A 27,509-nucleotide genomic window follows, 5' to 3' on the forward strand; every position below is an offset into this window, starting at 1 on the left:
GCGAAGCGGGGCCCTGCGCCGGGTGGAAGGGCTTCCCGGCCCGCCGGGCTGGGGCGAAGTTGGGGTGATTTCAGGAACATCTCTGTAAATTATTAGGAGTGGAAGTTTCCAGAAATATTTAGTGCAGCAGCATTGAAACGTCCGCCCGCATCACGTGGCCCCCTCGGTGGAGAGCTTGGGATGGGGGAGGGAGGGGCTGCCGACTCCCTGCTCCTCTAGCTGGGAAACTCGAAAGCTTTCTGGGTTTTGCGGAGTGGGATGTGAAGTCGGGAAGGCTCATTTCCCCGGAGCCTGCAGATGGGGATCCGCGCTGTAGTTTCTTTTCAAGGGCTTGGGTGTGCCAAGTTGGTCGAACCGTTTACTGCTGCCCGCGGACCGTGGCTGATCCCCTGGTTCTCCTGGTTTCGGAGGTCTCTGAGTTTGGGGTGGGTGGAAGGAAGTGGTGTAGTAGAGGAAGCATTAAATACTTGCTCAGCCCGGACCTCCTCTGATCACGCCGAGGCCATGCTGCGTAGAGAATGGGGCGGCGAACTTAAGGCGCCTGGTCTAAATGCCTCCTCCGAGGATGGGCGGGGTGAGTGCGTGCTCCGGTGTGCTATAGTTAGAAGTGCTGCAAATCGGTTCGGGTGGGAAGCGAGGGGAGGGCGGGCCCTAGTGAGGTGTGTTTCTCCTGAATGAAGCCGGCGATTGCCCACACACCAAGTCGCAGTCTTTCGCCTGGCAGCGGCTGGCTGGCTTGCTTGCTTTCCTTTTAAGCAACGGGAATGATTTTCTGGTGTTCGGATCGGCACTGGCAGTGGGTCCATTCTGGGAGTCACTTGTAGAGTCTCATTATTATTCATTAAGCTGGATGATCCCTAGTATATGCTATCCAGTGAGTGGATTTTAGGATTGAGGGGCCCGCCGAGAAGACGAGCGTTTGTGGTTACACCTCTCCCGCTCTGCTGCTGTCTACCCGATGGTGTATCTTAAGCGTGTGGGACGCGGCTGTTAGTGGAAAGACTGTTTTTGGATGCTCTTTGATTGGGGGACTAAATGTGCTTGGCATTGGCCACAAAGCCGCCATTTCTGTGCTACGTACAGTTCAAGAATAGGTAGGTCATTTCGAAGATAGCCGCTGATTCTAAGGATGGCAATCTACTGTTTTTCAACGCTTCTATTCCAAGTCGTGTTTTTCACTTCAATCTAGCTTGGAGAACTCTGTTAGGGCAATGTACTTGAAAGCGAAACTTTTTTACAGTCACCTTCTTCATCTTTTTGTTTTGGCAATAAATTATAACTGATAGGAGCAAAGGAGAAAACTCCGTTCCGTTTTTAACCAAGAAATTAGAGAACTTTTGACACCTAGATCTTACTGGTTTGTGAACATTGCTTGTTAAACTCAATTTTAAAAATTTTTCTGATCTATTAAGATTTTTGTGGTTCTTGAAGGTGGAAGAAAGTTTACACATTGATTTGTAGTATATTTGCTCTCGTTAGTATTTAGATCTCGGGGTTTTTTGTGGTATGTGACAAGTATTGTGCTGCTTAAAAAGCGCATTTGCTTAATGTCTGCTACAAAAATTTTCAAGTCTCATCAGTTTTAATTGTCAATAATGTCAATTCTTGAAGTCTTCATTTCTTGGATTTTGCATTGTTTTTACATTGTAACTAATCTAGGTGACTCATCTTTTGGACTTCTACTTTGTTGTAACAGACATTATCTTTAAAATATTTGCATTAAAGTTGAAATTGCTGCCATTATTGCCAGGAATATTTTTAAGCCACTGTAAAAAGGGCCAGGAACAAACTTCTTTTCCTTACTAAGCTTGTTTGTCTAGTCCACTCATTTTCTGATCTGTGAAGGTTCCTAAGAGGGGGAAAGGTAGAGATCTGATCTTGCTCGTTCTTAAATATACTAAACCAAGGGATTCCTGGATGGCTTTCATGATGTCCTGAATCCTCTAATTGTATACAAAATTGAGTATTCAAAAATGGAACTAGAGCTGTCCTTTACTACTGATTTAACCAGTTAGACTCTGAGTGGCATTGACTTTGAAGGAAAAGCAGAGGGAAGATTTTTATAATTCTGGGCAACAAAAATGTGGATGTGTGCCAGCATCGTAGAGTAGAATCCTCTTAAAAGGATAACATTGCATATGAACCAGTATACATATTTGAGGCAAAGTAATTCATTTTTCTGCTAGAATTTGTTTTTATTTAGAAATGGACGAGCTTTTACCTTGCCAATGAATACCTGGAAATTTTAAGAAATATTTGGCTTATTGCCATACTTTTTTTTCTAGATCATATATTCAATAAATGTGCATGTTGTAAATGTAATTTTAATCTCCCAGTTCATGGAGGATTGAAAAAATTGGGTTTAATTGAGTGTAGCAACTAAGTTGTGTAGGTTAAGGGAATTGATACCTAGATGTGATGTGTGGTTGCTGCTAACCATATATGTAATAGGATATTTTGTATATCTACATTTAGTTTTTAACATCATCCTGTCTTTATAGTATATCTTAAAAATTAAGATAAGGTGGAGTGAGCTTTTACTGCGTTATCCTGAACGACCTTAGGAAGAAAAAAAAAAAAAAACGCATTCATTTGAAGTTAATCTTAAGTGCATAAAGTTTTTAACACTTTGTCACTTTTTAGGGCTATTGAATCCTAATAATGGATTCATTTTAAAAATAGGTTAATACATGTTATAAGTGTAAGAGAAGTAAAATTTTTCTGGAGTCTTAAATCCTAAAAAAGTTGAATGGAACTGAAAATGTAGTTATGAAGTAGCTAAGTAATTTCAGCTCTTATTTGCTTTTACTGTCTCATTTGTTTTGTAATAGTGGGGTAAAGTCTCTAAAGTACTTACTAAAATATTTGTAAAAACATAGTTGAAGTAAAATGCCTTTAGTAGAAAGTTTTTGACTGATAACTTCATACCAACTTCAGTTTTTTTCTTTATTTTCAGTAATCTATGCCAGCAATTATGACAATGTTAGCAGACCATGCAGCTCGTCAGCTGCTCGATTTCAGCCAAAAACTGGACATCAACTTATTAGATAATGTGGTGAATTGCTTATACCATGGAGAAGGAGCGCAGGTAAAGTAGCCAACCAAAACTTGATAACATTGTTATGGTGTAACAAAGCTATTGAGTTTAGAGTGATCACCTTTTTTTAAAAGTGTCATAGTTTGCAATAATTTAGAATTATATATTAAGTAATGAGAATTGGTTTAGATAAATAAGTTGCATTATGTTTGACATGGTTAGAGTGGGATGTTTGGCATATTATTCTTGTTCTGTCCTTTAGAAACTTTTACCGTAGGCCAGGTGCTGTGGCTCAGCCTGTAATCCCAGCACTTTGGAAGGCCAAGGCAAGAAGATTGCCTGAGCCCCCGGGGGTTTAGGACCAGCCTGGGCAACTTGGTGAGACCTGTCTCTACAATAGATCAAAACATAAGCCGGGTGTGGTAGTGCGTACCTGTAGTTCTGGCTGCTTGGGAGGCTGAGGTGGAAGGATCGTGGGAGGCCCAGCAGGTTGAGCTAATTTTTGATTTATTGTAAAGACAAGGTCTCACCAAGTTGCCCGGGTGGGTCTCGAACCTGTGGGCCCAGGCAATGCACTTTGGGAGGCCGAAGTGAGAGGATTGCCTGAGCTCATGGATTCGAGACCAGCCTGGGCAAATTGGTGAGACCTTAATAAATAAAAAAATTAGCTGGGCATGGTGGCACATGCCTGTAGTTCCAGTTACTTGGAAGGCTGAGGTGGAAGGATCACCTGAGCCCAGCAGGTCAAGGCTGCGGTGGCCCTGAACCTGTCACTGCCTTCCTGCCTGGGCAACAAGAATGAGATCGCAACTCAAAAAAAGTTAGAGCCGAGCCGAATGTTATTAAAAACTTAACGGGTATATGTACCTTTATATAATTAATATGTATGGAGTTAATAGTCTATTTTTGAAATGTGCATTACAAAAGTACTTCACAGATAATGTTTTAAAAATCCAGTAATACTAAGTTTTTTTGTTATTTGAATTTTGTGTGCTTGTGAAAGTTTACTGTTAAAGTAGAGAACTATCTTTAACGTGGGCCATACTTTGATCAGGTTAAGGTTTTGGGGTTTTTTTGCATGCAGTTAAAAGATGGAGCCAGGCTCAGTGGCTCAGCCTGTAATCCTGCACTTTGGGAGGCTGAGGTGAGTGGATTGCCTGAGCCTGCGGGTTCGAGACCTGCCTGGGCAACTTGGTGAGACCTCATTTCTACAATAAATCAAAAAATCAGTTGGGCATGGTAGTGCATGCCTGTAATTCTGGCTACTCGGAAGGCTGAGGTGGAAGGATCGCTGGAACCCAGCGGGTTGAGGCTACGGTGGCCGGGAGCGACCACTGCACTCCAGTCTGAGCGACAGAGTGAGACTCCAACTAAAAAATAAATAAATAAATAAATAAAAGATAGATTGGACAGAAATATATGCAAAATTTTAAATTGTATGTATAACAAACTGTACAGCCTTGCATTTTCATCATGTGGGGCCACACAGTTTTGAACGAGTGAAATTTTCTACAGTTGGGTCCAAAATCTTTTAAGGTGGCAGACATTTAATATTACAGTTTTGTTTCCAAAACAGTAGATTCCTGCTTAGTGTTCAGCTACTAAATATAAATTTACTTTTATTGTCAAGATAGTTATGTTTGCATAGTTAAAAAAAACTGAGTGCCATCTAATACTTATTAGAAACCTGAGAGGTGTAGTGGGTGCAATGACTCACACCTGTAATCCCAGCACTTTGGGAGACAGAGGCGAGAGAATTGTCTGAGCCCACAGGTTTGAGACCAGCCTGGGCAACATGGTAAGACCTCATCTCTACAATAAATTTTTTAAAAAGTAGCTAGGTGTGGTGGTGCACGCTTGTAGTTCCAGCTACTTGGAAGGCTGAAGCGGAAGGATTGTCTGAACCCAGCATTTTGAGACTGTGGTGGCCGCAGACATGCCACTGCACTCCATCCTAGATGACAGTGAGTCTCCAACTAAAAAAAAACCCCCAAAAACTGAAAGGTGGATATGGTGGTATCTTTTATATATAGTCCAAAAGCATTATGTATAAATATTAAGCATGCATGAATATTCCCAATAATACTGATTTTGTTATAGTAGAAACACTTGTTTGTTATTTTTGTAGAGATAGGGTCTCACTGTGTTGCCCAGGCTGGTTTTTAACCCTTGGCCAGTTTTCTGACCTTGGCCTCCCGAAGTGCTGGGATTACAGGTGAGAGCCCTCCTCTCCCAACCAATAGAGACTTTTTTATTTTACTTTTTTTTGAGTTAGAATCCCACTCTGTCATCCAGAGTGACTCACACATGGGCACCGAAACCTGCTGGTCTCAGGTGATCTTTCCTCTCAGTCTTCCAAGTAGCTGGAACCACAGGCGCATACCATGATGCCTGGCTAATTTTTTGATTTATTATAAAGACGAGGTCTCAACAAGTTGCTCATACTGGTCTCGAACCCCTGGGCTCAGGCAGTCCTCTCACCTCTGCCTCCCAAAGTGCTGGAATTACAGGTGTGAGCCACAGTGCCTGACTGGCAATAGAAACATTTAAAGGGAAAAGGGTCACGGAAGTTACAAACAATAGAAAAATTAGTTGCTGTAAACTTTTGTTAGTCTGGGTCTAGGAGCTTTTGATCAGTATGTTTTTGTTTTTGTTTTTGAGTTGGAGTCTCACTCTGTCGCCCAGACTGGAGTGCAGTGGCCGCTCCCGGCCACCACAGCCTCAACCTGCTGGGCTCCAGCGATCCTTCTGCCTCAGCCTTCCGAGTAGCCAGAATTAACAGGCACGCACTACCATGCCCGGCTAATTTTTTGATTTTATTGTAGAGATGAGGTCTCGCCTGCCCAGGCGGGTCTTGAACCCGCGGGCTCAGACAGTCCACTCACCTCTGCCTCCCAAAGGCATGGGATTACAGACTGAGCCACCGAGCCCGGCTGATCAGTATGTTTTTATCTCTGAAAGCATTCTTCAAAAGTTACCCATCAGTATTTATTACATGTCATGTAGTGGTTTCCTCATGTTGTACATTTGACATGGAGCTTTAAGCTTCGTTTCTTTCTTTTTTTTTTTTTTGAGTTGGAGTTTCATTCTGTTGCCCAGGCTGGAGTGCAATAGTATGCTGGCGACCACCGCAGCCTCAACCTACCAGGCTTAGGTGATCCTTCAGCCTCAGTCTTCCAAGTAGCTGGCACTACAGGCATGTGCCACCATGCCCAGCTAATTTTTTGATTTGTTGTAGAGATGAGGTCTCACCAAGTTTCCCAGACTGATCTTGAACCCGTGTGCTCAGGCAATCCTCTCACCTCAGCCTCCCAAAGTGCTGGGATTATAGGCATGAGCCACCGTGCCCAACTAAGCTTCATTTCTTCTAACATGACAGCATGAAAAGCAGCTGCTTTTAAAGGAAAGTAATGAAAGTAAGGTTGCAAAGCTAGAGTAAGGTTGGGTTAATTCTTGAATATATTGTTGGAAGCCCAGTTTTATAGCCATTGGGAAGAAGAGTGTTTAATTTTTTCACATGGAGTCAGCTAGTAATATTTTTTAATCTTTGCCATTTAAAGGTGTGATTTATAGACCAACGTAGAGCAGTGTTTTTCTAGGCTTCTAACTGGAAATTAGTGTTAATTTTTATCAAGAATATGTTGTAGAAGTACTCCTTTTAATAATGTTTCATAATATAAAGAGATTTAATGGTTTGTTTTAAAGCTGACTTATAAATGTAGATTTAGCAAAATGTAAGTGTTTTTTTTGTTTGTTTACTTTTAAGGACAGTAGATTAATGTTTCTGAAAGCAAAGATTTTTGTCTACAGTTGTATCTCATGTGACAAGCCAGTTGAATAAAAATAATTAGCAAACTTACATTTGTTTTATTATAAAGGAGGAAACAGGCTTAGAGCTTAAAGCTGGTTAATAACGCCTTTTGGTCTCGCTTTTCATGTACTGCAGGGGGGGCTTGTGCTTATTTCAAATGAAAAGGAGTAGTAGCGAGCTGTAGTGAAAAACATGTTTTTAGTGTTAGATGTCTTAGTTTGATTCTAGGAAGTTCTCTCATTGCTCTTGAGTCTCTTGTACAAATGTGACCTTCCCTGCTAGAGATTAAAGGGTTAACAGGAAGGTTTATAAAGCACCTATTACAGTGCCTGATAGGTAGAAGGTACTCATTTGAAAGAATACAGTTAGAAATACAGTGTAGGCTGGGCACGGTGGCTCAAGTCTATAATCACAGCACTTTGGGAGGCCAGGGCGATAGGATTGCCTGAGCCCGCGGGTTCAAGACCAGCCTGGGAAACATGGTGAGACCTAGTCTCTACAATAAATCAAAAAATTAGCTGGGTATGGTAACGCGCACCTGTAGTTCCAGCTACTTGGAAGACTGAGGTGGAAGGATTGCCTGAGCCCAGCAGGTCTAGGCTGCAGTGGCCGGGAGTGTGCTACTGCACTCCAGCCTGGGTGACGGAGTGAGGCTCCAATTAAAAAAAAAAAAAAAAAAAAAATTAATACAGTACAAAAGATTTAGCATGTGTGATATAAACTCATTTGAAAATGTGAATGCTTTGAAAATTGGTGTTTTGCTATTCTCATGTCATGCACTAATAATGGTAAGTAATTTACTATGCTAGTTAAACTTAAAGTCAACTGTAGGTAGCCTAACTTTTTAATTTTTTTATTTTATTTTCTGAGTTGGAGTCCCACTCTGTCACCCAGGCTGGAGGCTAGAGTGCAGTAGCACACTCATTGGCCACCCCAGCACTGACCTGCTGGACTCAGGCAATCCTTCCACCTCAGCCTTCCTGGTAACTGGAACTACAGGCGCATACTACCACGTCCGGCTAATTTTTGACTTATTGTAGAGACAAGATCTCACCAAAGTTGCTTGGGGTGGTCTCTTAACCAGCAGGCTCAGGCAATCCACTCACCTCGGCCTCCCAGAGTGCTGGGATTACAGGCTGAGCCACCGAGCCAGCTGCCTAACTTTTTTTTTTTTTAAAGTGCTGTGTAAGTTATTTAGGAGGGTGGCCTTTAATATGTAGATAGAACTTTGCATAAATGGGTAGTATGGTCGGATATTTAAAACGGTTACACTAGGGCTGTCTTCTGTTATAAACATTTTTCTATTTTTAGTCAAGTAGACAGCAAGAAAAAAGGTACAGGGAAGAGTTGGATGTTTTCTTCAATATTGTGTTTTGCTAAGCATCTTGAACTCTTTAATCTATTGCTTAGCAACTAAAATGCTTTCACCATTCAGTTAGTAGCACAGGGAGATGTTGGGTTTTCTCTCTTCAGTTTTCTTTTGTGTCTTTAAAAAAAAATCCTGCTGGGGTTTTAAGTTAATAAAAGAATATTATATAAGAATGGTGAGATTAGAAGACATTAGGGTATAAATACCAGAAGTAACTTCAGAGAGTAAAATTACAAGAGGAAAAAACAGGATTTGTGCAGAGATTGAAGTGAATGGTGATAGTATGGAGTATGGGTATTCTGTGTAGAATGCTCATCACTTCACAGGATCTGACAAAATAGCAACTTGACCAAGTAACTTTTACTAAGCATGGATCTTTTTTTTTTTTTGAGTTGGAGTCTTACTCTGTCACCCAGACTGGAGTGCAGTGGCACGCTCCCGTCCACTACAGCCTCGACCTGCTGGGCTCCGGCGATCCTTCCACCTCAGCCTTCCAAGTAGCCGGAACTACAGGCGTGCACTACCACGCTCTGCTAATTTTTGATTTATTGTAGAGACGAGGTCTCGCCAAGTTGCCCAGGTGGATCTCGAACCCGTGGACTCAGGCAGTCCACTCACCTCAGCCTCCCAAAGTGCTGGCCACCAAGCCCGGCCAGCATGGATCTTTGATATGCCTTATCCTCTAGTTAGATATGGATACCTAGTTAGATATTCTCAGGGAGAAGGTGAAAACACTGCTAAAATGTACTTTGACTCTAGATAATTCAACATCACTATTTTTTCTGCCTTTTGTCATTTCTTGTAGGACACAATGCCTCCAACCAGTTCGTTAATGAAATAAGATACGTCTATACTTGTATTTTCTTTTCTTTTCTTTTTTTTTTGAGTTGGAGTCTCACTTGGTCACTCAGACTGGAGTGCAGTGGCCACTCCAGGCCACCACAGCCTCGCCTGCTGGGCTCCGGTGATCCTTCCGCCTCAGCCTTCCAAGTAGCTGGAATTATAGGCATGCACTACCACACGCGGCTGATTTTTTGATTTATTGTAGAGATGAGGTCTGGCTGCCCAGGCGGGTCTCGAACCCGTGGGCTCAGGCAATCCACTCACTTCAGCCTCCCAAAGACCCGGGATTACAGGCTGAGCCACCGAGCCTGGTTTATAATTGTATTTTAAAAGCAACCTTACACTTTATTTCTTTTAACCACAGACTCCCACAGTAGAAGCAGGCTACCACAGTGGTTGTGGTGGTTTTTTGGGTAGAGTGCAACCATAATATTCCTAGAAGTAAAAGAATTTTATGTCTGTAGTTATCTCAATTGACTATTTACTGAATTTGCATCTCTTGAAGGTTTTACGCAGTAAACAATGTGTATTGCTGGTTGATGTACAGGATAATTATGAATGTAATATTGTATTTGCTACTTGAGAAAAAGATCATTAAAAGATTGTAAAGAACATTAAAGCCAAAATAAGCTTAAGGTTTTTTTTAGAGATTGTAATAAAAGCCAAACTAAAGAATATGAGGTATCTGTCAAATGGTTGAAGAAAGATTACTTTCTACCCTTTTTTTTGTTTGATATTTTCCTATAACCCATAGAATTGAACCCTTGATAAGGTAAATTAGAGTATAAGAGAAGGATAAGTGATAAATGTTAAAACCATGAAACTGGCTTATGACTTTTAATAGACATAGGTAAAAGAAATAGGAGGAAGGATCCAGCTGAGCTATAAAACAACCTTTAAAGATGAAAAGTGAAAGAGTAAGCTGTTGCTTCTTGAGGGAAAAAGGAATTAAAAGCCTTTGGTAAAAATATGTTAATACCATATGAAAAAATATAATCATTAAAATGAAGAAGCTAGATATATATGTGTTGACATGACTGGATATTAAAAACTGTCAAGTGTAAGAAGCAAAATTTTTTTTTCAAGTCGGAGTCTCACACTGTTGCTCAGGCTGGAGTACAGTGGCATGTTTATGGCCACCGCACCCTTGACCTGCTGGACTCAGGCGCTCCTTCCACCTCCGCCTTCCAAATACCTGGAACTACAGGCACATGCCACCATGCCTGGCTAATATTTTGATTTATTGTAGAGATGAGATTTCACCAAGTTGCCCAGGCTGCCTCGAATCCCTGGACTCAGGCGGTCCTCTTGCCTTTGCCTCCCAAAGTGCTGGGATTGCAGGCATGAGCCACTACACCTAAAAAAGCAAGTGCTATAGTATACTGTTAATGTAAACTTTGATAACCACACAACCCTATTCATGAAAGTGATTACCACTTAAAGATGAAACAAAGGAAGGAAATGGCGCTAGGGAAAGGTACAAAGATGACTTCCATAAGTCTTGGTTCTTTTATGTTAAAAAAATAACTGACACAAGCACAGCAAAATGTTAATTCTACTTGATGGATGCGTAAGTTTAGTATTTCTGGGTTTGCATTTTAAGAACTTGAAAACAAAAAATAAACTAGGATCTAATATATGAAGTCAGTGAAATTGCAGGATAGAAAAAGTGTGAATACAATAAATTTAAGAGCGCTTTTTAAAAGTCTCTAAGGTTATTTATATGTATTTGGGATTTGAAGTCTCATTTAGAGCTAATTTTCATTAGTCTTTCCTTGAATATATATTTTTGTAGGTAAAGTTGGTTAGAGATATCCCAGTAACTCTTATAAAGCAAGGTATATTACATAATTTAAGCAGGTGTGAATTTTTATATGTGGCTTTTTGTTGATTGTAAGTGCTGAGAACTTGTTTACTTCAGAGTAGATCTTCGTTCACATTGGTTGAAATTAAGTTCAGTTTGAGACTATCAGATAAGCCATGTTTATCTTCCAAAAAGGTTGTTCTGTTTCAAAGAAGTAAAATATTCCCATTTTATAGTTTAGGAGTGATACTTACCTATTTATATTTTATAACATCTAATTTTTTAAAATATTTCTGAAAGTCATTATAGAATTACTGTACAATTAGGATTTTTGCCTTGTTTGATAGTTTTTATTTAAATGAATAGTTAAAAGAACAAGTTAGCTTAAAATTTTTTTGTATAATATTTTAGCAAAGAATGGCTCAAGAAGTACTGACACATTTAAAGGAGCATCCTGATGCGTGGACAAGAGTCGACACAATTTTGGAATTTTCACAGAATATGAACACGAAAGTAAGCAAGTGGTGGTTTTAACATCCTTTATTTCTTCTTTTCTTCCAGTCATAAACTTTGAGGAAGGTATCTCATTTTTAGTATTAGCATTTGTTATCTCAAATCATTTTATATTGTTGATTTATTTCAAAATTTAGTCTTATACCATAGAATTAATTCTTGCAAATAGTCCTGAGAATTATGAATGAAGTTTTGTGACTGGGACTAGTATGCAAGGTGGCTTTTTTTGGTTGTTTGCTTTTGTTTTTGTTTTTTCTTTTTCTTTAGAATATATATACAGGTTTAAGTAGCATAAATTCTGAATGTTATTCAGAGATGAAACATAACATCAGGAATTACTTTGGGCAAGTAATCAATATAATACAGGCTAGGCACCTCCAATACCAAGTTGTGTGGACAGCTTAAAATGCTACTCCATGGTACCAATGCTTTTAATGGGACAGCACTCAGTTTTTATTTACAATTGAAAATGTTATAATTTGGGTCCTTTTTTAAGTTTGAACAGAAGGGTTGATCAAAATGTGTTTTGAGTGTTTTAGGCTTGATGATTCACGCTTCTCTTTAAACTGCCTTGAAGTAATAAAATACCTTGGCATTCTGTTTAATACACATAAGGGTTCCACTTGATACACATTGTGTTAAAACAGAAAATAGCCATGTTCACATCTGTTTCAGAAATCAGAGTGGGTTAATTAACAGTTTAAAAATATTAATTAGTTTTGACATCTTGTAAATTTTAGGGCAAAAATACAGTCCAGAACTTCCTCAAAGTGCTAACCTTAAGTAACATAACAGTGTTTGCCTGTTTGCTTGCCTGGTAAATTTTGCTTTTTATACTGACAGACATTACTAATGTTTAAGTTGATTTATCAACAGTATTTTTAAAAACTCAAATTTGTCTTGTGAAAAATGAGATGATTAGAGGAACAGAAAGAAAGCAACAGGTAAAGAATTCTTCAATTTACATAAATTACAAATGATTTGGTGCTAAATTTATGCACTATGACATTTGGCTTTTATGCAATCATTTTTTTTTTTTCTTTAAAGATGTTAACACTACCTGATATTAATCATAATGTTCCATTATGTTGATTGCTTGTAATAGGAAGAAAAGGGGTGTCTTCCTGTGCAACTGACACAGCTAGGCTTTGACGGCAGGCCTCCACAAGGTCTACCCTTTTGATTCCCTTTAACTGAATTCTGTTCATCAATTGTTTTTGTTTCATGGGTGGTGGGAGGGGAAAGGGGAATTCAATGCATAAAATAAGTTTCTAAGGGCTCAGTAGAAATTTCTACCATAGGGATCATTTCATGCATTTATTTTTTCATTTAGTCTTTGCTGTTATCTGTCCCTCATCTTCATAACTCAGCAGTCGATTTCTCAAGTTCTGAGATGTAAAGCAGAAGTGTAATTCTTTAGAATACTTGGATTATCTATGGATATTTCCAAAGTAGTCACTTATCACTGACATAGTTTTGACTGTCACTTTAGATTTTTGAGCCAAAATACTTAATTTTGTTAGAGTCTTGCTCTGTTGCCTAGGCTGGAGTACAGTGAAGTGTTCCTAGCTCACTGTAACCTCAAACTCTTGGGCTCAAGTGATCTTCCCTCCTCAGCCTTGCAAGCAGTTCGGACTGTAGGTGTGTGCCACTGTGCCTAGCTAATTTTTTCTAGACACCAGGTTCTTGCTATGTTGTCCAGGCTAGTTTCAAACTCCTGGCCTCAAGTGATCCACCTCGGCCTTCCAGATCCCTGGGATTACAGGCATGAGCCAACATGCCTGACCCAAAATACCTTATTTCAAAGGAATGTGAATTCTCTTTCACTTTCATAGGCAGAGTCTTTATGTATAGGAGAGTTTGGGTTTTAGGATATTATGATGATATATGTATTCCTTACATGTATCCTAACCTGTGCCAAGCTTTTATTGGGCTTCCTGCTTCAGCCCCCTTGGCAGAAAGATGAAATATGAATTGTATCTTCAGCAAGCTTATGCTACCTTTTTATAGTTGGAAAAGGGTCTAGAGGTTAGTAAGTATAGGTATTTTAGGTAACAAAGTATCATGTAGTAAGGAAAAAGTAAATAAATGAATGTAGCAATAAAGAAAGAATATCTTTCAACTTAAAAGTGTAGACAAAATTTGGTTTAATAAACAAGCTATCTTTAAGATTTTCCTATTATTGGTATATTTATGATGGGTTTTGTGTGTTAGTGTTTGGTTTTTTTTTTAAAGAATTTTTACTTGACTATGCTAATAACAAGAGGATACATTCTTTGGAGTTAAGTGGTGCGTTGCTTTAAAAAAATCAGGTTAAGTTTTTGTGCCTATTAAGTTAAAGAGAATTTTTAGGGTAGGATGTTTTTAAAAGCTAATTTAGAGTTTAGAGTCTTTGCTTATTTACATTTTTATGACCTAGTTGTATGGAAATGCGTTCTTAAAAATTAACAGGTTAGAAAGCTTCACTATTTACTGCTGATTATGAAACACTTTAATGGCATCAAATTTGTAATTTTTGAATTTTGCTTTGGATTTGTTTTTATTTTTAAAGTCTTTAAGGAATGTTCTGCAAATGTAGGCTTTTAGTTGAAATGACAAAATTCTCAGAAAAGTATGAAACGTTTAAATGAAAGAAAACAGCAAAAACATTCACTTGCTTGAGCACAATGTAGTTTGGGACAGGCTATATTGTGCTTTGGATAAAATGATTCACATGATCCCTTTGGTTGAAATACTAATGCTCCTATTTTATTGTGTAATGACTAACCATTTTAAAGATGAACTCTTATTCTCAGCCAAAACTTGCAATCTGAGGTTGTATGTCTATATATGAATGAGTTTACCTTTCAGGTATTGTAACTGATTCTTCCCTAATTTTTCTGGTTGAAGTGTACCACAATATTTTTTCCCTTTTCTTCCTCCTGCCTATCCACGCTAATTGGTCATAGTTATAATTTCAGGTAGTAAATCCTGGTGCTTTTATAAATTCTTGTAAACATTGTTGACTATTTAGAGTGAGTAATCAGCAGGAGGGACAAAATGGCTTGAAAGTGGTATCTATTTTTTAACTTTTTACACTTTAGTTATAATTCTTTATATTTAGGAAGGAATACCTGAAAGGTAGATACAGATTGCAACATGCATTTGTGTATTATTTTTGACTGTGCACAAAAGTTTATCTTTAAATTAGTAGATATAGCAATTGTAAGGGTGGGGTTAAAATTTAAAATAAACCCGTGGGTTGTCTTGCTGCTCCTTAAGTAACACACCAGTGATTCTTATAAATACTTTCTGTAGAAAGTATCTGTGACAGTACTTTAATATTTGGCCAAAAACTTACAACTTCTAGAGGATGATAGGAAGCTTGAAAGCATCCAAGCTGCTAAATTCTTAGGAGCCTGTTCGTGTTAAAGTACGTGAGCTTATGAGCAGTCATTTATGCTGTGAATTCATATCTGGCTGCTACTTTTCCCTCTACAGATAAGCCCATTTGGCTGCTAACGGGCTTTTTATTTGGTTTTTCCTCCTGGTGTGAGCATGTATAAACAGCAGGACGTTACATAGAGTAGTAAACAGTAAAATGAGGAAAATGCATGAAAACTCAGTATATGGGTGAATAGATCCTTGTTTAATATATGTAATTAAACTTGGTAGCATAATGTTTTTGAAACTTTAGATGTAAATGTGTGAATGTCTGTCCATTTGTGAATCCTGAGAGTTGCCAGTCCTACTTAGCAATATATTCACATGCTTCTATTCTCCAATTTTCAGTATTATGGACTACAAATTTTGGAAAATGTGATAAAAACAAGGTGGAAGATCCTTCCAAGGAACCAGTGTGAAGGTAGGAAAATGTTTTAAAGAATAATAATAAATTAAGAATTTTGTTGTCACTGGCATTTTTATTATAGTTGAGTATAGGGGAGTATAATGAATGTTTAATATATTTTTCTAATGGAGATTGTTTCACCATATGGCAAGGCAGGTTCTATTTATATGGGGGAGTGTGGGAAGGGGTAGAATAGGTTACCTTTTTGAGGGAAAGAGGACTCTAGCCTAGTCAAACTTTTTATTATAAATATTATAGTATCAACTCAGTTAATCTGGAACATGTGTGAAGTGAATACAATTTGAATATGTGCTCTTATACATTGTTTTAAGTTTACCAGGTGTAGTAACCGATAAGTAATAAAGATTATAATACCAGGAATGATAGCCAAGTTTAACCAGGGAAAGGAAAAACCAAGTACTAAAAATCATAAATGAAGTTTTCTTTAGCTTTTGTGATTCTGGGGATGTCTTAGGAGAAGTTGACTCCTAAAATGAGGGAAAAGATCAGAAAATAAAGGTGTGGTGATACGTGGTGCTAATATTTAACTTTTCTCTCTGTACTATCATGGGAAAAGTAGTCAGAATTTAAGAAACCTGGCATACTACCTTTTTATCCTACTTTATTTCACTTGTTTCTCTCTGAAAAATATGAATAGAAGTCTGGACTTTGGGTATGTTACTTCTGGTAGTGTTTTCATTTTAAAGTATGTCAACTGGGCATGGTGGCTTACACCTGTAATTCTAGCATTTGGGAGGCGGGGGTGAGAGGATTGCCTGAACCCAAGGGTTCGAGACCATCCTGGGCAACTCCTCTCTATAATAAATAAAAAGATTAACTGGGCTTGGTGGCACGCACCTGTGGTTTCAGCTACTTGAAAGGCTGAGATGGAAGGATCACCTGAGACCAGCAGGTTGAGGCTGCAATGGCGGTGAGTATGCCACTGCCTCCAGCCTGGGGGGACAGAGTGAGACTCCTACTCCAAAAAAAAAGTCACCTTTCTTTAAATACTGTTCTTTGACCTGCTAAGAAATTAACAATTTCATTATGAGGTCCAAATAGATCCTTTATATTTCATCTCTACTCTCTATGGATCTTTTGTGTAGTTATTTCTTGTTCCTTTACTACTGTTTCACACATGTGGTTTGAGCCCCAGATTTAACTTTGGCCATGATGCACCATACCAAAGAAAAGATGTTTTTTTACTTCTGTAAAACTTTACTATAGTATAGTTTAAGTCTCTCTTTTCTTAAACCTAATCACTGCTTTTTATCAGACTGGATTGTACTAAATGATTTTCCAAGGTCTTTTTCAGCATTGGAATTTATATGATTGTGTACTAGTTTATCAATGTTATGGTGAAATAAAGGCCTCCCTGAGGATTGGACATTTTTTACTGTGTGTTTTGGTGTTTACTATAAGGTCATAATAGTTCACATATATCGATTTTATATATACACTTACATGCTAGGGTGCACAAAGACTACTTTTAATAATATTTTTTGTTTGCAAAAACTGGAGGGACAAAGGTGGTGATTATTCAGCCTGACGTAGGGAATTCTGTTTTTGTTTTTGTGTTGCTACATATTTTTAAAACATCAGAGTCACTTTTTTGTCCCCTTGTATTTCCCCCATAGTAGTGATAAAATTCAGCGGTGTGTAAACTTTTTTATTCTATCACCCACATAAGTTTGCCATTGTCAGTGAAGCCATTAATTACATAGAGGGGAGAGTGGTGTAATTACTAGGGTGTTTCAGGTGCTCATTATTAGAGCATGGAAAATGGTTCCCAGAGTATGTTAGTGACTCTAGATTTGGATATGCAGTTACCAGGTTTGTGTTTAATGATTCATGTTTTTATTTACAATACTTGTAAAATGTTAGGAAATAAATTTAATATAATTATTTTATTTATTTATATTTTTAATGAATTGGAGTCTTCCTTTGTTACCTAGGCTGGAGTGCACTGGCCCCATCATGGCTTACTGAATGAAGCCTGACCTCCAGGGCTCAAGTGATCTTCCTACCTCTACCTCCTGTGTAGCTGGAACTGCAGGTGTTCATCACTGCAGCCTCGACCTGCTGGGCTTCAGCAATTCTTCTGCCTCAGCCTTCCAAGTAGCTGGAACTACAGGCGTGTGCTACCACACCCGGCTAGTTTTTGGTTTATTGTAGAGATGAGATCTTGCCAAGTTGCCCGGGCAGGTCTTGAACCCGCGGGCTCAGGCAATCCACTCACCTCAGCCCCCCAAAGCGCTGGGATTACAGGCTGAGCCACCAAGCCCAGCCAATTTTCTTTTTTCTTGTTTTGAACTTTTTTGTAGAGATGAGGTCTTGCTGTGTTTCCCAGGTTGGTCTTGAACTCCTGGACTTAAGCAGTCCTCCCACCTTGGCTTCGCAAAGTGACGAGGTTATAGATGTGAGCCACCGTGCTTGGCCTGCAATTCTTTTTTTTTTTGGAGTTGGAGTTGGAGTCTCACTCTTGTCGCCCAGGCTGGAGTGCAGAGGTATGGTCATGGCCACCACAGCTTCATCCTGCTGGGCTCAGATAATCCTTTCACCACAACCTTCCAAGTAGCTGTAACTACAGATGCAGGCCACCACACCCGGCTAGTTTTTGTGATTTATTGTAGAGACGAGATCTCACCAAGTTGCCCATGCCGTTCTCGAACCCCTGGACTCGGGCCGTCCTCTGACCTCGCCCTCCCAAAGTGCTGGGATTACAGGCTGAGCCACCATGCTTGGCCCCGCAATTCTTTTTAATGTTTGTTTTTAACACTATTGCCTTTTTAATGTGAGTTGGGAAGCTTCTCTAGCATTAAAATTTATTTCACAAAATACAGGAATATTTCTGAATGTCAATTTTCCTTCATATTTAAGTAATTTTGGTATCCAAAATATATAAATTGGCTGGCACACTGGCTCATGCCTGCAAGAGGATTGCTTGAACCTAGGAGTTCAAGACCAGCCTAGAGGCAACCCAACGAAGTCTCATCTCAGCAGCTCAGCCTGTAATCCCAGCACTTTGGGAGGCCGAGGTGAGTGGATTGCCTGAGCCAACGGGTTCGAGAACAGCCCAAGCAACTTGGTGAGACCTTGTCTCCACAATACAAGAAAAAATTAGCTGGGCATGGTAGTGTGTGCCTGTAGTTCTGGCTACTTGGAAGGCTGAGGCAGAAGGATTGCTGGAGCTTGGCAGATTGACGCTGGGATGGCCGTGAGTGTACCACTATACTCCAGCCTGGGCAAGGGAGTGAGACTCCAACTCAAAAAAAAAAGAAACGAAGAAAGAAATAAATCTTGTCTCTACAAAAAATAGAAAACTCGACAGCATACTGGGGCACACCTATAGTCCTAATTGCTTGGGAAACGGAGGCAGAAGGATCATTTGAGCCCAGGAGATCAAGGTTGTGGTGAGTTGTGATGGTACCACTACACACCAGCCAAGGTGACAGAATGAGAACCTGACTTAAAAAAAGTACATAAATTAGTTTAACTCCCCAAAAATTGTATTCTCCTTGTTTATGATTGTCATATCTTTTTAAAGTAACCTTCTCTATTTGTTAGCTACAGCTATCTTATGTCTAACTACTTTAGCATATATGTTTACCCAGGACTATATTATACATCTGCTTTGTACAAAGTAGTATTAGGTATACTATACTCTGCATCTGCTATACATCAAAATGTTATAGTTGGGAAGATAAAACATATATATATATATATATATATATATATATAAAAGGAACATAATTTAACAATATTAAATTAAATATATAATGAGTACATCACAAGCTAAAAGAACAGGATAATGACTTGTAGGCAAGTTTTTTTCACAGAAATGGAAAGAAATTCTTGGCGTATTTTATTTTATTTTTTATTTTTTAATTTTTTTGAGTTGGAGTCTCACTCTGTCGCCCAGACTGGAGTGCAGTGGCCGCTCCTGGCCACCACAGCCTCGACCTGCTGGGCTCCGGTGATCCTTCCGCCTCAGCCTTCCTAGTAGCCGGAATTACAGGCATGCGCTACCACGCCCAGCTGATTTTTTTGATTTATTGTAGAGATGAGGTCTCGCTGCCCAGGCGGGTCTTGAACCCTCAGGCTCAGCCAATCCACTCACCTCAGCCTCCCAAAGGCGCGGGATTACAGGCTGAGCCATCGAGCCCGGCTCTTCGTGTATTTTAAAGAAAGTTTAGGTTTGGGTGCACAAACAGCATGCCAACATTGGGTTTTCATGCATTTTTTCCCATTCTAACACATCTTTTATCGGCTTTTAAGTTCTTGTCCATAGTGTATGTTAATTTTTACATGTTCCTTAGAGTAATGGCATTTTCAATTTAGGCCTTTTGTCTGAAGCACTTTACTAGGAAAATCTAATGACTCTTGACAGGGTTAGCTGTCTCTCTCTGTGTATTATACCTTAGTGTATTAGGCACCTGTGCATCACAGAAGAATAAAATTTAAAAGAGCGGCTGGGCCGGGCCCAGTGGCTCACACTTATAATCCCAGCACTTTGGGAGTCCGAGGTGAGAAGATTGCCTGAGCCTATGGGTTCGAAGCCAACCTGATCTACTTGGCGAGACCTCGTTTGTAATCAAAAAAATTAGCCAGGCGTGGTAGCACACACCTGTGGTTCCAGCTATTTGGAAGACTGAGGAAGGATTGCCTGGGCCCAGCAGGTCGAGGCTGCGGTAGCCGCGAGCGTGCCACTGCACTCCAGCCTAGATGACAGAGTGAGACTCTGACTTTAAAAAAAAAAAAAGACCTGCTAGGCTTGGTGGCTCATGCCTGTGATCCCAGCATTTTGGGAGACTGAGGCAGGAGGATTGCTGGACCCCAGGAGTTTGAGACAGCCTGGACAACACACTGAGATCTCCTTTCTACAAAAATTAAAAATTAGCCAAGCGTAGTGGCATGTTCTATAGTCCCAGCTGCTCAGGAGACTGAAGTAGAAGGATCACGTGAGCCCAGGAGGTCAGGGCTGCAGTGAGCTGTAATTGTGCCACTACACTCCAGCCTGGGTGACAGAGCAAGACCCTAACTCAAAAAGTTTTTTAAAGAGCAAAAGATATATGTAGATAATAGCAAGTAAGGACATTTAAAACAACATTTAATTTTTGAAGACATTTTAATAACAAGAGAAAGAGAGGTAATATATTTAGATTTGTGTTACATAAGATTTAGTATATGTTGCTCTGGATTCTCATTTAATTTAGTCTAGAACTATGTTTCTATCTGGTGTGTGTTTTTTCTGTGTTCTTTTGTCTCTGTCGACTCTATCACACTTGGCTGTTTTCCTTTTCATTATCGTCCAAAGTATAAACCCCATGATAATAGAGATCAAAGTATGTCTTTATTGCATTCTTTTTTTTTTTTTTTTTTTGAGTTGGAGTTTCACTCCGTCGCCCAGACCGGAGTGCAGTGGCTGCTCCCGGCCACTGCAGCCTCGACCCACTGGGCTCTGGCGATCCTTCCACCTCAGCCTTCCAAGTAGCTGGAATTACAGGCGCACGCTACCACGCCCAGCTGATTTTTGATTTATTGTAGAGATGAGGTCTCGCTGCCCAGGCGGGTCTCAAACCCCTGGGCTCAGGTAATCCATTCACCTCACTCACCCAAAGGCGCGGGATTATAGGCTGAGCCACCGAGCCCCGGCTCTTTATTGCATTCTTACTGCTTGGTATATAGGTGGTCAATATATAATTATTCAGTTAATGAATCGTTAATACTGAGTTATTGTCTACCATTTTAATTCATTCCTCTATTTTAAGGACTATAATGCTTTCCAAATAAGTTTGCTTTTATGTGTATTACTGTTATATATGTAATTAATCTGAGGTTGTTTTAAAAGGAATATTTCCTTAGATGAATTATTATAGGCTAATGACTTTTTTTGTTTTTGGAGTCAGGGTCTCGTTCTCTCACCAACCAGGCAGGTGTACAGTGACACATTCATGGCTCACTGCAGCCTCAACCTCCTGGGCTCAGGTGATCCTTCTGTCTCAGCCTCCTAAGTGCTTGGATCATAGGCGTTTGTCACCACACACAGCTAATTTTTTTCAATTTTTTTGTAGAGATATGGTCTCCCTATGTTGTCCAGACTGGTCTTGAGCTCCTGGGCTCAAGCAGTCGTCTTGCCTAAACCTCCCAAAGTGCTGGGATTACAGGTGTAAGCCACTGTATCTGACCCAGAGTAAATATTTTTGACTTAAGGAAAGTGAAAGGGAAATTTTAATACATGAAGTGAAGAATTTCCAAATGAAGACAGATTGCTATTCACTGAAGTCTTAAAGGTGCTCTAGGACTACCAGTCATGTTGATCTTCTGTCTCTGCTACTCTTCAGAGCCATAATCCTGATAATCCCATATTCTTTTTTTGTAATGGCACTTAAAAAATTCAAATCACAAAGAAAAGTTCAAAGGCCTCCTTTGTTCCTTCCCTGAAAGTAAAAAGTGACTGTCTATATAAAGGTATCTCTGTTCCTTTTATGTAAAGAAAGGGATGTTTTACTTTGTTACTTTGTTAATGCATATGCTTACAGATCCTTTTGTTTCATAAATAGGGTACAAGCCGGGCTTGGTGGCTCAACCTGTAATCCCACCCCTTTGGGAGGCTGAGGTGAGCGGATTGCCTGAGCCCACAGGTTCGAGACCCACCTGGGCAGCAAGACCTCATCTCTACAATAAATCAGAAATCAGCCGGGCGTGGTAGCACATGCCTGTAATTCTGGCTACTCGGAAGGCTGAGGCGGAAGGATCGCCGGAGCCCAGCAGGTCGAGGCTGCGGTGGCCGGGAGTGGCCACTGCACTCCAGTCTGGGCGACAGAGTGAGACTCCAACTCAAAAATAAATAAATAAATAAATAAGATACATACTTGCTGACATTGAATAATAAGGAAGTGGCAAATTTATGAAAAAAATTGTCCCAAATGTTACGGTCGTAAATATGGAACATTTTGGAAGTTTGATTTTTTTATTTTTATTTTTTGTCAGTCTCACTCTGTTGCCCAAGCTGGAATGCAGTGGCACACTCACGGCCACCACAGTCTCAACCTGCTGAGCTCAGGCAATCCTTCCACCTCAGCCTTCCAAGTAGCTGGAACTACAGATGCGTGCCATCACGCCCAGCTAATTTTTTTATTTATTATAGAGACGAGGGCTCACCAAGTTGCCCAGGCTGGCCTCGAACCATGGGCTCAGGCAGTACTCTTGCTTTGGCCTCCCAAAGTGCTGGGATTACAGGACTGAGCCACCACGCCCAACCATTTCACCTCTTTTTAAATTGGCCTTGTGTTGCAAGGTTTTGGGCCACAAAAGTGGATGTTAGAGAGCCCAGTTGTGGACTGTACAATTTATTCATAACAAAATCTCACATTTTTAAGAACAGAACGAATCTGGTCACTCCTGCTTAATATCTCCCATTGTATTGAATATCAGGTATTTAACATGTTTATTTTAATTGATATCTGCCTTTTAAACGTTTTTGCATTTGCCTTTTTTTAGTTTTATTGAGGTATAATTGACCTACACTGTACCTTGCATATGTTAAAATGTACAGTGTGATAAATTTTGTCATGGACACACACTAATGAAACTACCATTGTATCAAGATTTGCATCTTTGTGATTACATTCTCCTTCACTGCCCCTCTCCTTCAGGTCCTTGTTGTTATCATTTGATTAGCCAAGAGTGAAATGGCTGGATCATGTGTATGTTTCAGTGTATGTTTAACTGCCCAACTATTTTTCTTTTTTTTTGAGTTGGAGTCTCACTCTTGTCGCCAAAGCCGGAATGCTGTGATACACCCATGGCCACCGTAGCCTTGACCTGCAGGGCTCAGGCGATCCTTCTGCCTCAGTCTTCCAAGTAGCTAGAACCACAGCTGTGCATCACCATTCCCGGACTCGTTTTTTTTTTTATTCATTGTAGAGACAAGGTCTTACCAGTTTACCCAGGCTGGACTCAGGCAATCCCACGCCTTGGCCTCTGACAATCTCACGCCTTGGCCTCCCAAAGTGCTGGGATTACAGGCTTGAGCCACCATGCCCAGCCCCAACTATTTTTCAAAATGGTTGTCTTTTCGTTTTATAATCTCACCAGCAGTGTATGAGTGTGCTTCACATTCTGGCTAACACTTGGTATGATCAGTGTTTTTAATTCTAGCCATTGTAGCGCACATATGATGGCATCTCATTGGGGTTTTGATTTACATTTCTCTAATGAGTAATGCTGTTCTGCCTCCTTTCACATCATCCCTTTGTGTTCTTTGCCATGCTGATATGTTATTTGGTGAAGTGTCTGTTCAAATATATTATTGAGACCTAAGGATTCTTTGTATTCTAGATATGACTATTTTGTCAAATACGTGTTTTGCAAATATTTCTTTCTCTGGCTTGCGTTTTCATTTTTGTAATGATGTCTTTTGAACAGCAAAAGTTTTACATTTTAAGTTCAATTTATTATTTTTCTCTTGTACAATTAATGCTTTCTGTGTTTCAATAAATCTTTGCTGTGCTAAGGCTACTAAGATTTTCTGCTGTGTTTTCGTCTAGGACCTTTATAATTTTATCTCTTGCATTAAAATGTATGGTACATTTTACTTAAATTTTGTATATGATGTGAGATATGAGTCATGTTGTTTTGTTTTGAGGCACATGGTATCCAATTGTTCAAACACCGTTTATTGGAAAGATTATCTTTCTCCAATTTATTGTCTTCCCATTTGTTGAAAAAAATCACATGAAAAGTCATATGTGTGTGGGACTATTTCATTGCCTTCATAATCTACTTTTCTATCTTTAAGGCAAGAATACCACACTGTCTTTATTACTGAGCTAAGTCTTGAAATCCGTGTGCTCTGACTTTGTTTTCAAAATTTTGGCTGTTGGTTCCTTGTGGTCCATAAAAATTGTAGAATCAAACCTGGCAATTTTCAACAAAAATTGTGCTGAAATTTTAGTTGATATTGCATTGGATCCATGGAGAAATATAGTTTTTCTTTAGTTTTAGCAGTTTGGTGGTCTTTGTGGTCTTTCGTCAGATTTTTCTCTTAAGCATTCTGTGTTTTTCATGCTATTACAAATGGTATTTCTATGCCCATTTCTGATTATTTGTTGCTAGCATATATAATTGCCATTGTTTAGTTATCTCTTGAACATGTAGTTTACTACAGCTGTTAAAAGCTCAGTTTCAAACTCACTTTCCTCACCCTTGTTAGAGATTATCTGAAAGGGAGAAAACAGGAAGCTCAGAGTTTACAGGCATTCTGTCCATACTTTTTTGTCAGTGTTAAGCTATGACAGGATAATAAAAGAAATATAATTAAAATTTGTTAAATTTTTTTTATATCTGAAAGAAACAAGGCAATATTTTCAAATGCATCTCATATGATCAACGTGTTTTTCCTACCTCTTCTGGTTAATATAACACTTTTGTCCTTCCCAAGTATCTTGATTAAAGGCCTCCAAAAGAGGCCTATACTTGAGACCTAACAGTACTTAATCATTAGCTTGTATCCATGTAACAACAGGAGACAGGAGCCACCTATAGACAGGCTTATAAAGGGGTACTTTGTGTTAAGGTCATATGAACTTAATTTTTAGTGATCTGTCGGTTAAATTGTTGACTTTAAGAAAATGAATTTTTTGTTGTGATAAAATGTAATGATATTTTATCATTTTTAACCTTTTTAAGTGTATAACTCAGTATCATTAAGTACATTGACAGTGTTGTGCAGCCATCATCACTGTTCATCTCCCGGATTTTTTTCATCAGCCCAAATTAAAATTCTGTACCCCTTAAACATTAATTCCCCATTGTGCTCTCTTCTCAGCCCCAAGACAGCCACTATTCCACTTTTTGTCTCTCTTCTACTTCTTGCCTATTCTAGGTATTTTATGTAAGTAGAGTCATACAATATTTGTGTCTAGCTATTTTACTTAGCATGTGTTTTCTTTTTTTTCCTCACTCTGTCTCCCATACTGGAGTGCAGTGGCATACTCACGGCCACCTTAGCCTCGACCTGCTGGGCTCAGGTGTTCCTTCGCCTCAGCCTTCCAAGTAGCTAGAACTAGAGGCACGTGCTAGCATATCTGGCTAATTTTTTGATTTATTGTAGAGATGAGGTTTCATCAAGTTGCCCAGGCTGGTCTCAAACCCTTGGGCTCATGCCGTCTTCTTATCTTGGCCTCCCAAGTGCTGGGATTATGGGCATGAGCCACCATGCTCAGCCAGCATGAGTTTTCAAGTTTCATTCTAGTTAACAGCATGTACCAGAATTTCATTCCCTTTTCTTTGTATACTCACCTGTTGGATATTAAGGTTGCTTTCACGGTTTGGCTATCGTGAATAATGCTGCTATAAAAGTTAATAAAATTTTATTTTATTTTTTAAAATTTTTTTATTTTTGAGTTGGAGTCTCACTCTGTTGCCCAGACTGGAGTGCAGTGGCCGCTCCCAGCCACCGCGGCCTCGACCTGCTGGGCTCCGGCGATCCTTCCGCCTCAGCCTTCCAAGTAGCCGGAATTACAGGCGTGCGCTACCACGCCCCGCTGATTTTTTGATTTATTGTAGAGATGAGGTCTTGCTGCCCAGGCAGGTCTCAAACCCGCGGGCTCAGGCAATCCACTCACCTCAGCCTCCCAAGGCGTGGGATTACAGGCTGAGCCACTGAGCCCGGCTAAAAGTTAATAAAATATTAATTGGTCCATATCTTTTTTGTTATTGAGTTGGTGTTTCACTCTGTCACTCAGGCTGGAGTGCAGTGACATGATCACAGTTCATCACAGCCTCAACCTGCTGAGCTCAGGTGATCCTTCCACCTCAGCCTCCTGAGAAGCTGGGACTACAGGCATCTCCCAACATGCTCAACTCATTCTTGGGGTTTTTTTTGTAGAGACTAGGTCTTGCTAGGCTGTCTTAGCTGGACTCAAACTCTTAGGATCACACAATCTTCCCAAAGTGCTGCAATTATAGGCTTGAGCCACTGCGCCCAGCAATTGTTTTATATCTTTTAGAGTTCTTGTTCATCGTCGATTTGAGGCCATAGACCTTTATTTAAGAATGATGAAGCCAGGCTCGGTGGCTCAGCCTGTAATCCCATGCTTTGGGAGGCCAAGGTGAGTGAATTGCCTGAGCCCGCGGGTTTGAGACCGCCTGGGCAACTTGGCAAGACCTCATCTCTACAATAAATCAAAAAAATCAGCTGGGCATGGTAGCGCATACCTGTAATTCTGGCTACTCGGAAGGCTGAGGCGGAAGGATCACCAGCATCCAGCAGGTCGAGGCTGTGGTGGCCAGGAGCGGCCACTGCACCTCCAGTCTGGGTGACAGAGTGAGACTCCCACTCAAAAAAAAAAAAAGGTGATGAATGTTCATATAGATCCATTTCTGATAAAATTAGTAAACACACAATAAGTTTGTAGCTTGATTCTAGACTGTCTATGGGAACTCTAGGTTAAGAACCCTTGCTTTAGAATTGTCTATAGCTATTTGTTGGGTCTTTGTTCCCACAACTATTTCCTTGAGTGAAAAGTAGAAAACAGGGTTCTGCATACCTTTGTGTGTAAAGAGAATAAATAACTAGATTTTAGTGACCGTCTTTCGGAAGATCAGTCTAGTTTTTAAATGGTTTTTTAAATGGAAAAATGTTAGTAATAAATATTTTAATTAATAATAGCATTAATGGAAGAATGTACCAAATTTACCTTTTTGTAACATAGACTAAATATTAAAAATGAAATGGAATGAATACTTGACATATTTCATAGTGGTTGGGACTGGATTTCTTTTTCCTGTTTATAGTTTACATTTGTAATAGTATTTTTTTTTTTTTTTTTTTGAGTTGGAGTCTCACTCTGTCGCCCCAGCTGGAGTGCAGTAGCCACTCCCGGCCACCGCAGCCTCGACCTGCTGGGCTCCGGCGATCCATCCGCCTCAGCCTTCCAAGTAGCTGGAATTACAGGCATGCGCTACCACGCCCGCCTGATTTTTTGATTTATTGTAGAGATGAGGTCACGCTGCCCAGGCAGGTCTCGAATCTGCGGGCTCAGGCAATCCACTCACCTCAGCCTCCCAAAGGCGCGGAATTACAGGCTGAGCCACGGAGCCCGGCTTTTAATAGTATTTTAAGACTTTCCATTTTTTGTGGTAGAAATTGAGTGCTCCTTATCTGAAATGCTTGAAACTAAAAGTGTTTGGGAGCCGGGCTCGGTGGCTCAGCCTGTAATCCCGTGCCTTTGGGAGGCTGAAGTGAGTGGATTGCCTGAGCCTGCGGGTTCGAGACCTGCCTGGGCAGTGAGACCT

The 27,509-nt window shown here is 39.9% G+C and overlaps 1 protein-coding gene across 1 annotated transcript in view; it reads left to right on the forward strand.

Annotated features, from left to right (window-relative positions):
• The first annotated feature begins 172 nt into the window (after positions 1-172).
• Positions 173-27,509, forward strand: part of XPO1 (exportin 1) — a 54,967-nt gene continuing 27,630 nt past the window's right edge. Inside the window, exons 1-4 of the mRNA XM_008055381.2 lie at positions 173-574; positions 2,957-3,088; positions 11,276-11,377; positions 15,149-15,221. Coding sequence (XP_008053572.1) covers positions 2,963-3,088; positions 11,276-11,377; positions 15,149-15,221 — 301 coding nt within the window. The 5' untranslated portion in view covers positions 173-574; positions 2,957-2,962. The remainder of the gene's footprint in view (positions 575-2,956; positions 3,089-11,275; positions 11,378-15,148; positions 15,222-27,509) is intronic.

This window comes from Carlito syrichta, unplaced genomic scaffold, assembly GCF_000164805.1.
Source record: "Carlito syrichta isolate Samal-C Ts95f unplaced genomic scaffold, Tarsius_syrichta-2.0.1 Scaffold301837, whole genome shotgun sequence".
In the NCBI taxonomy this organism is placed as follows: Eukaryota; Metazoa; Chordata; class Mammalia; order Primates; family Tarsiidae; genus Carlito; species Carlito syrichta.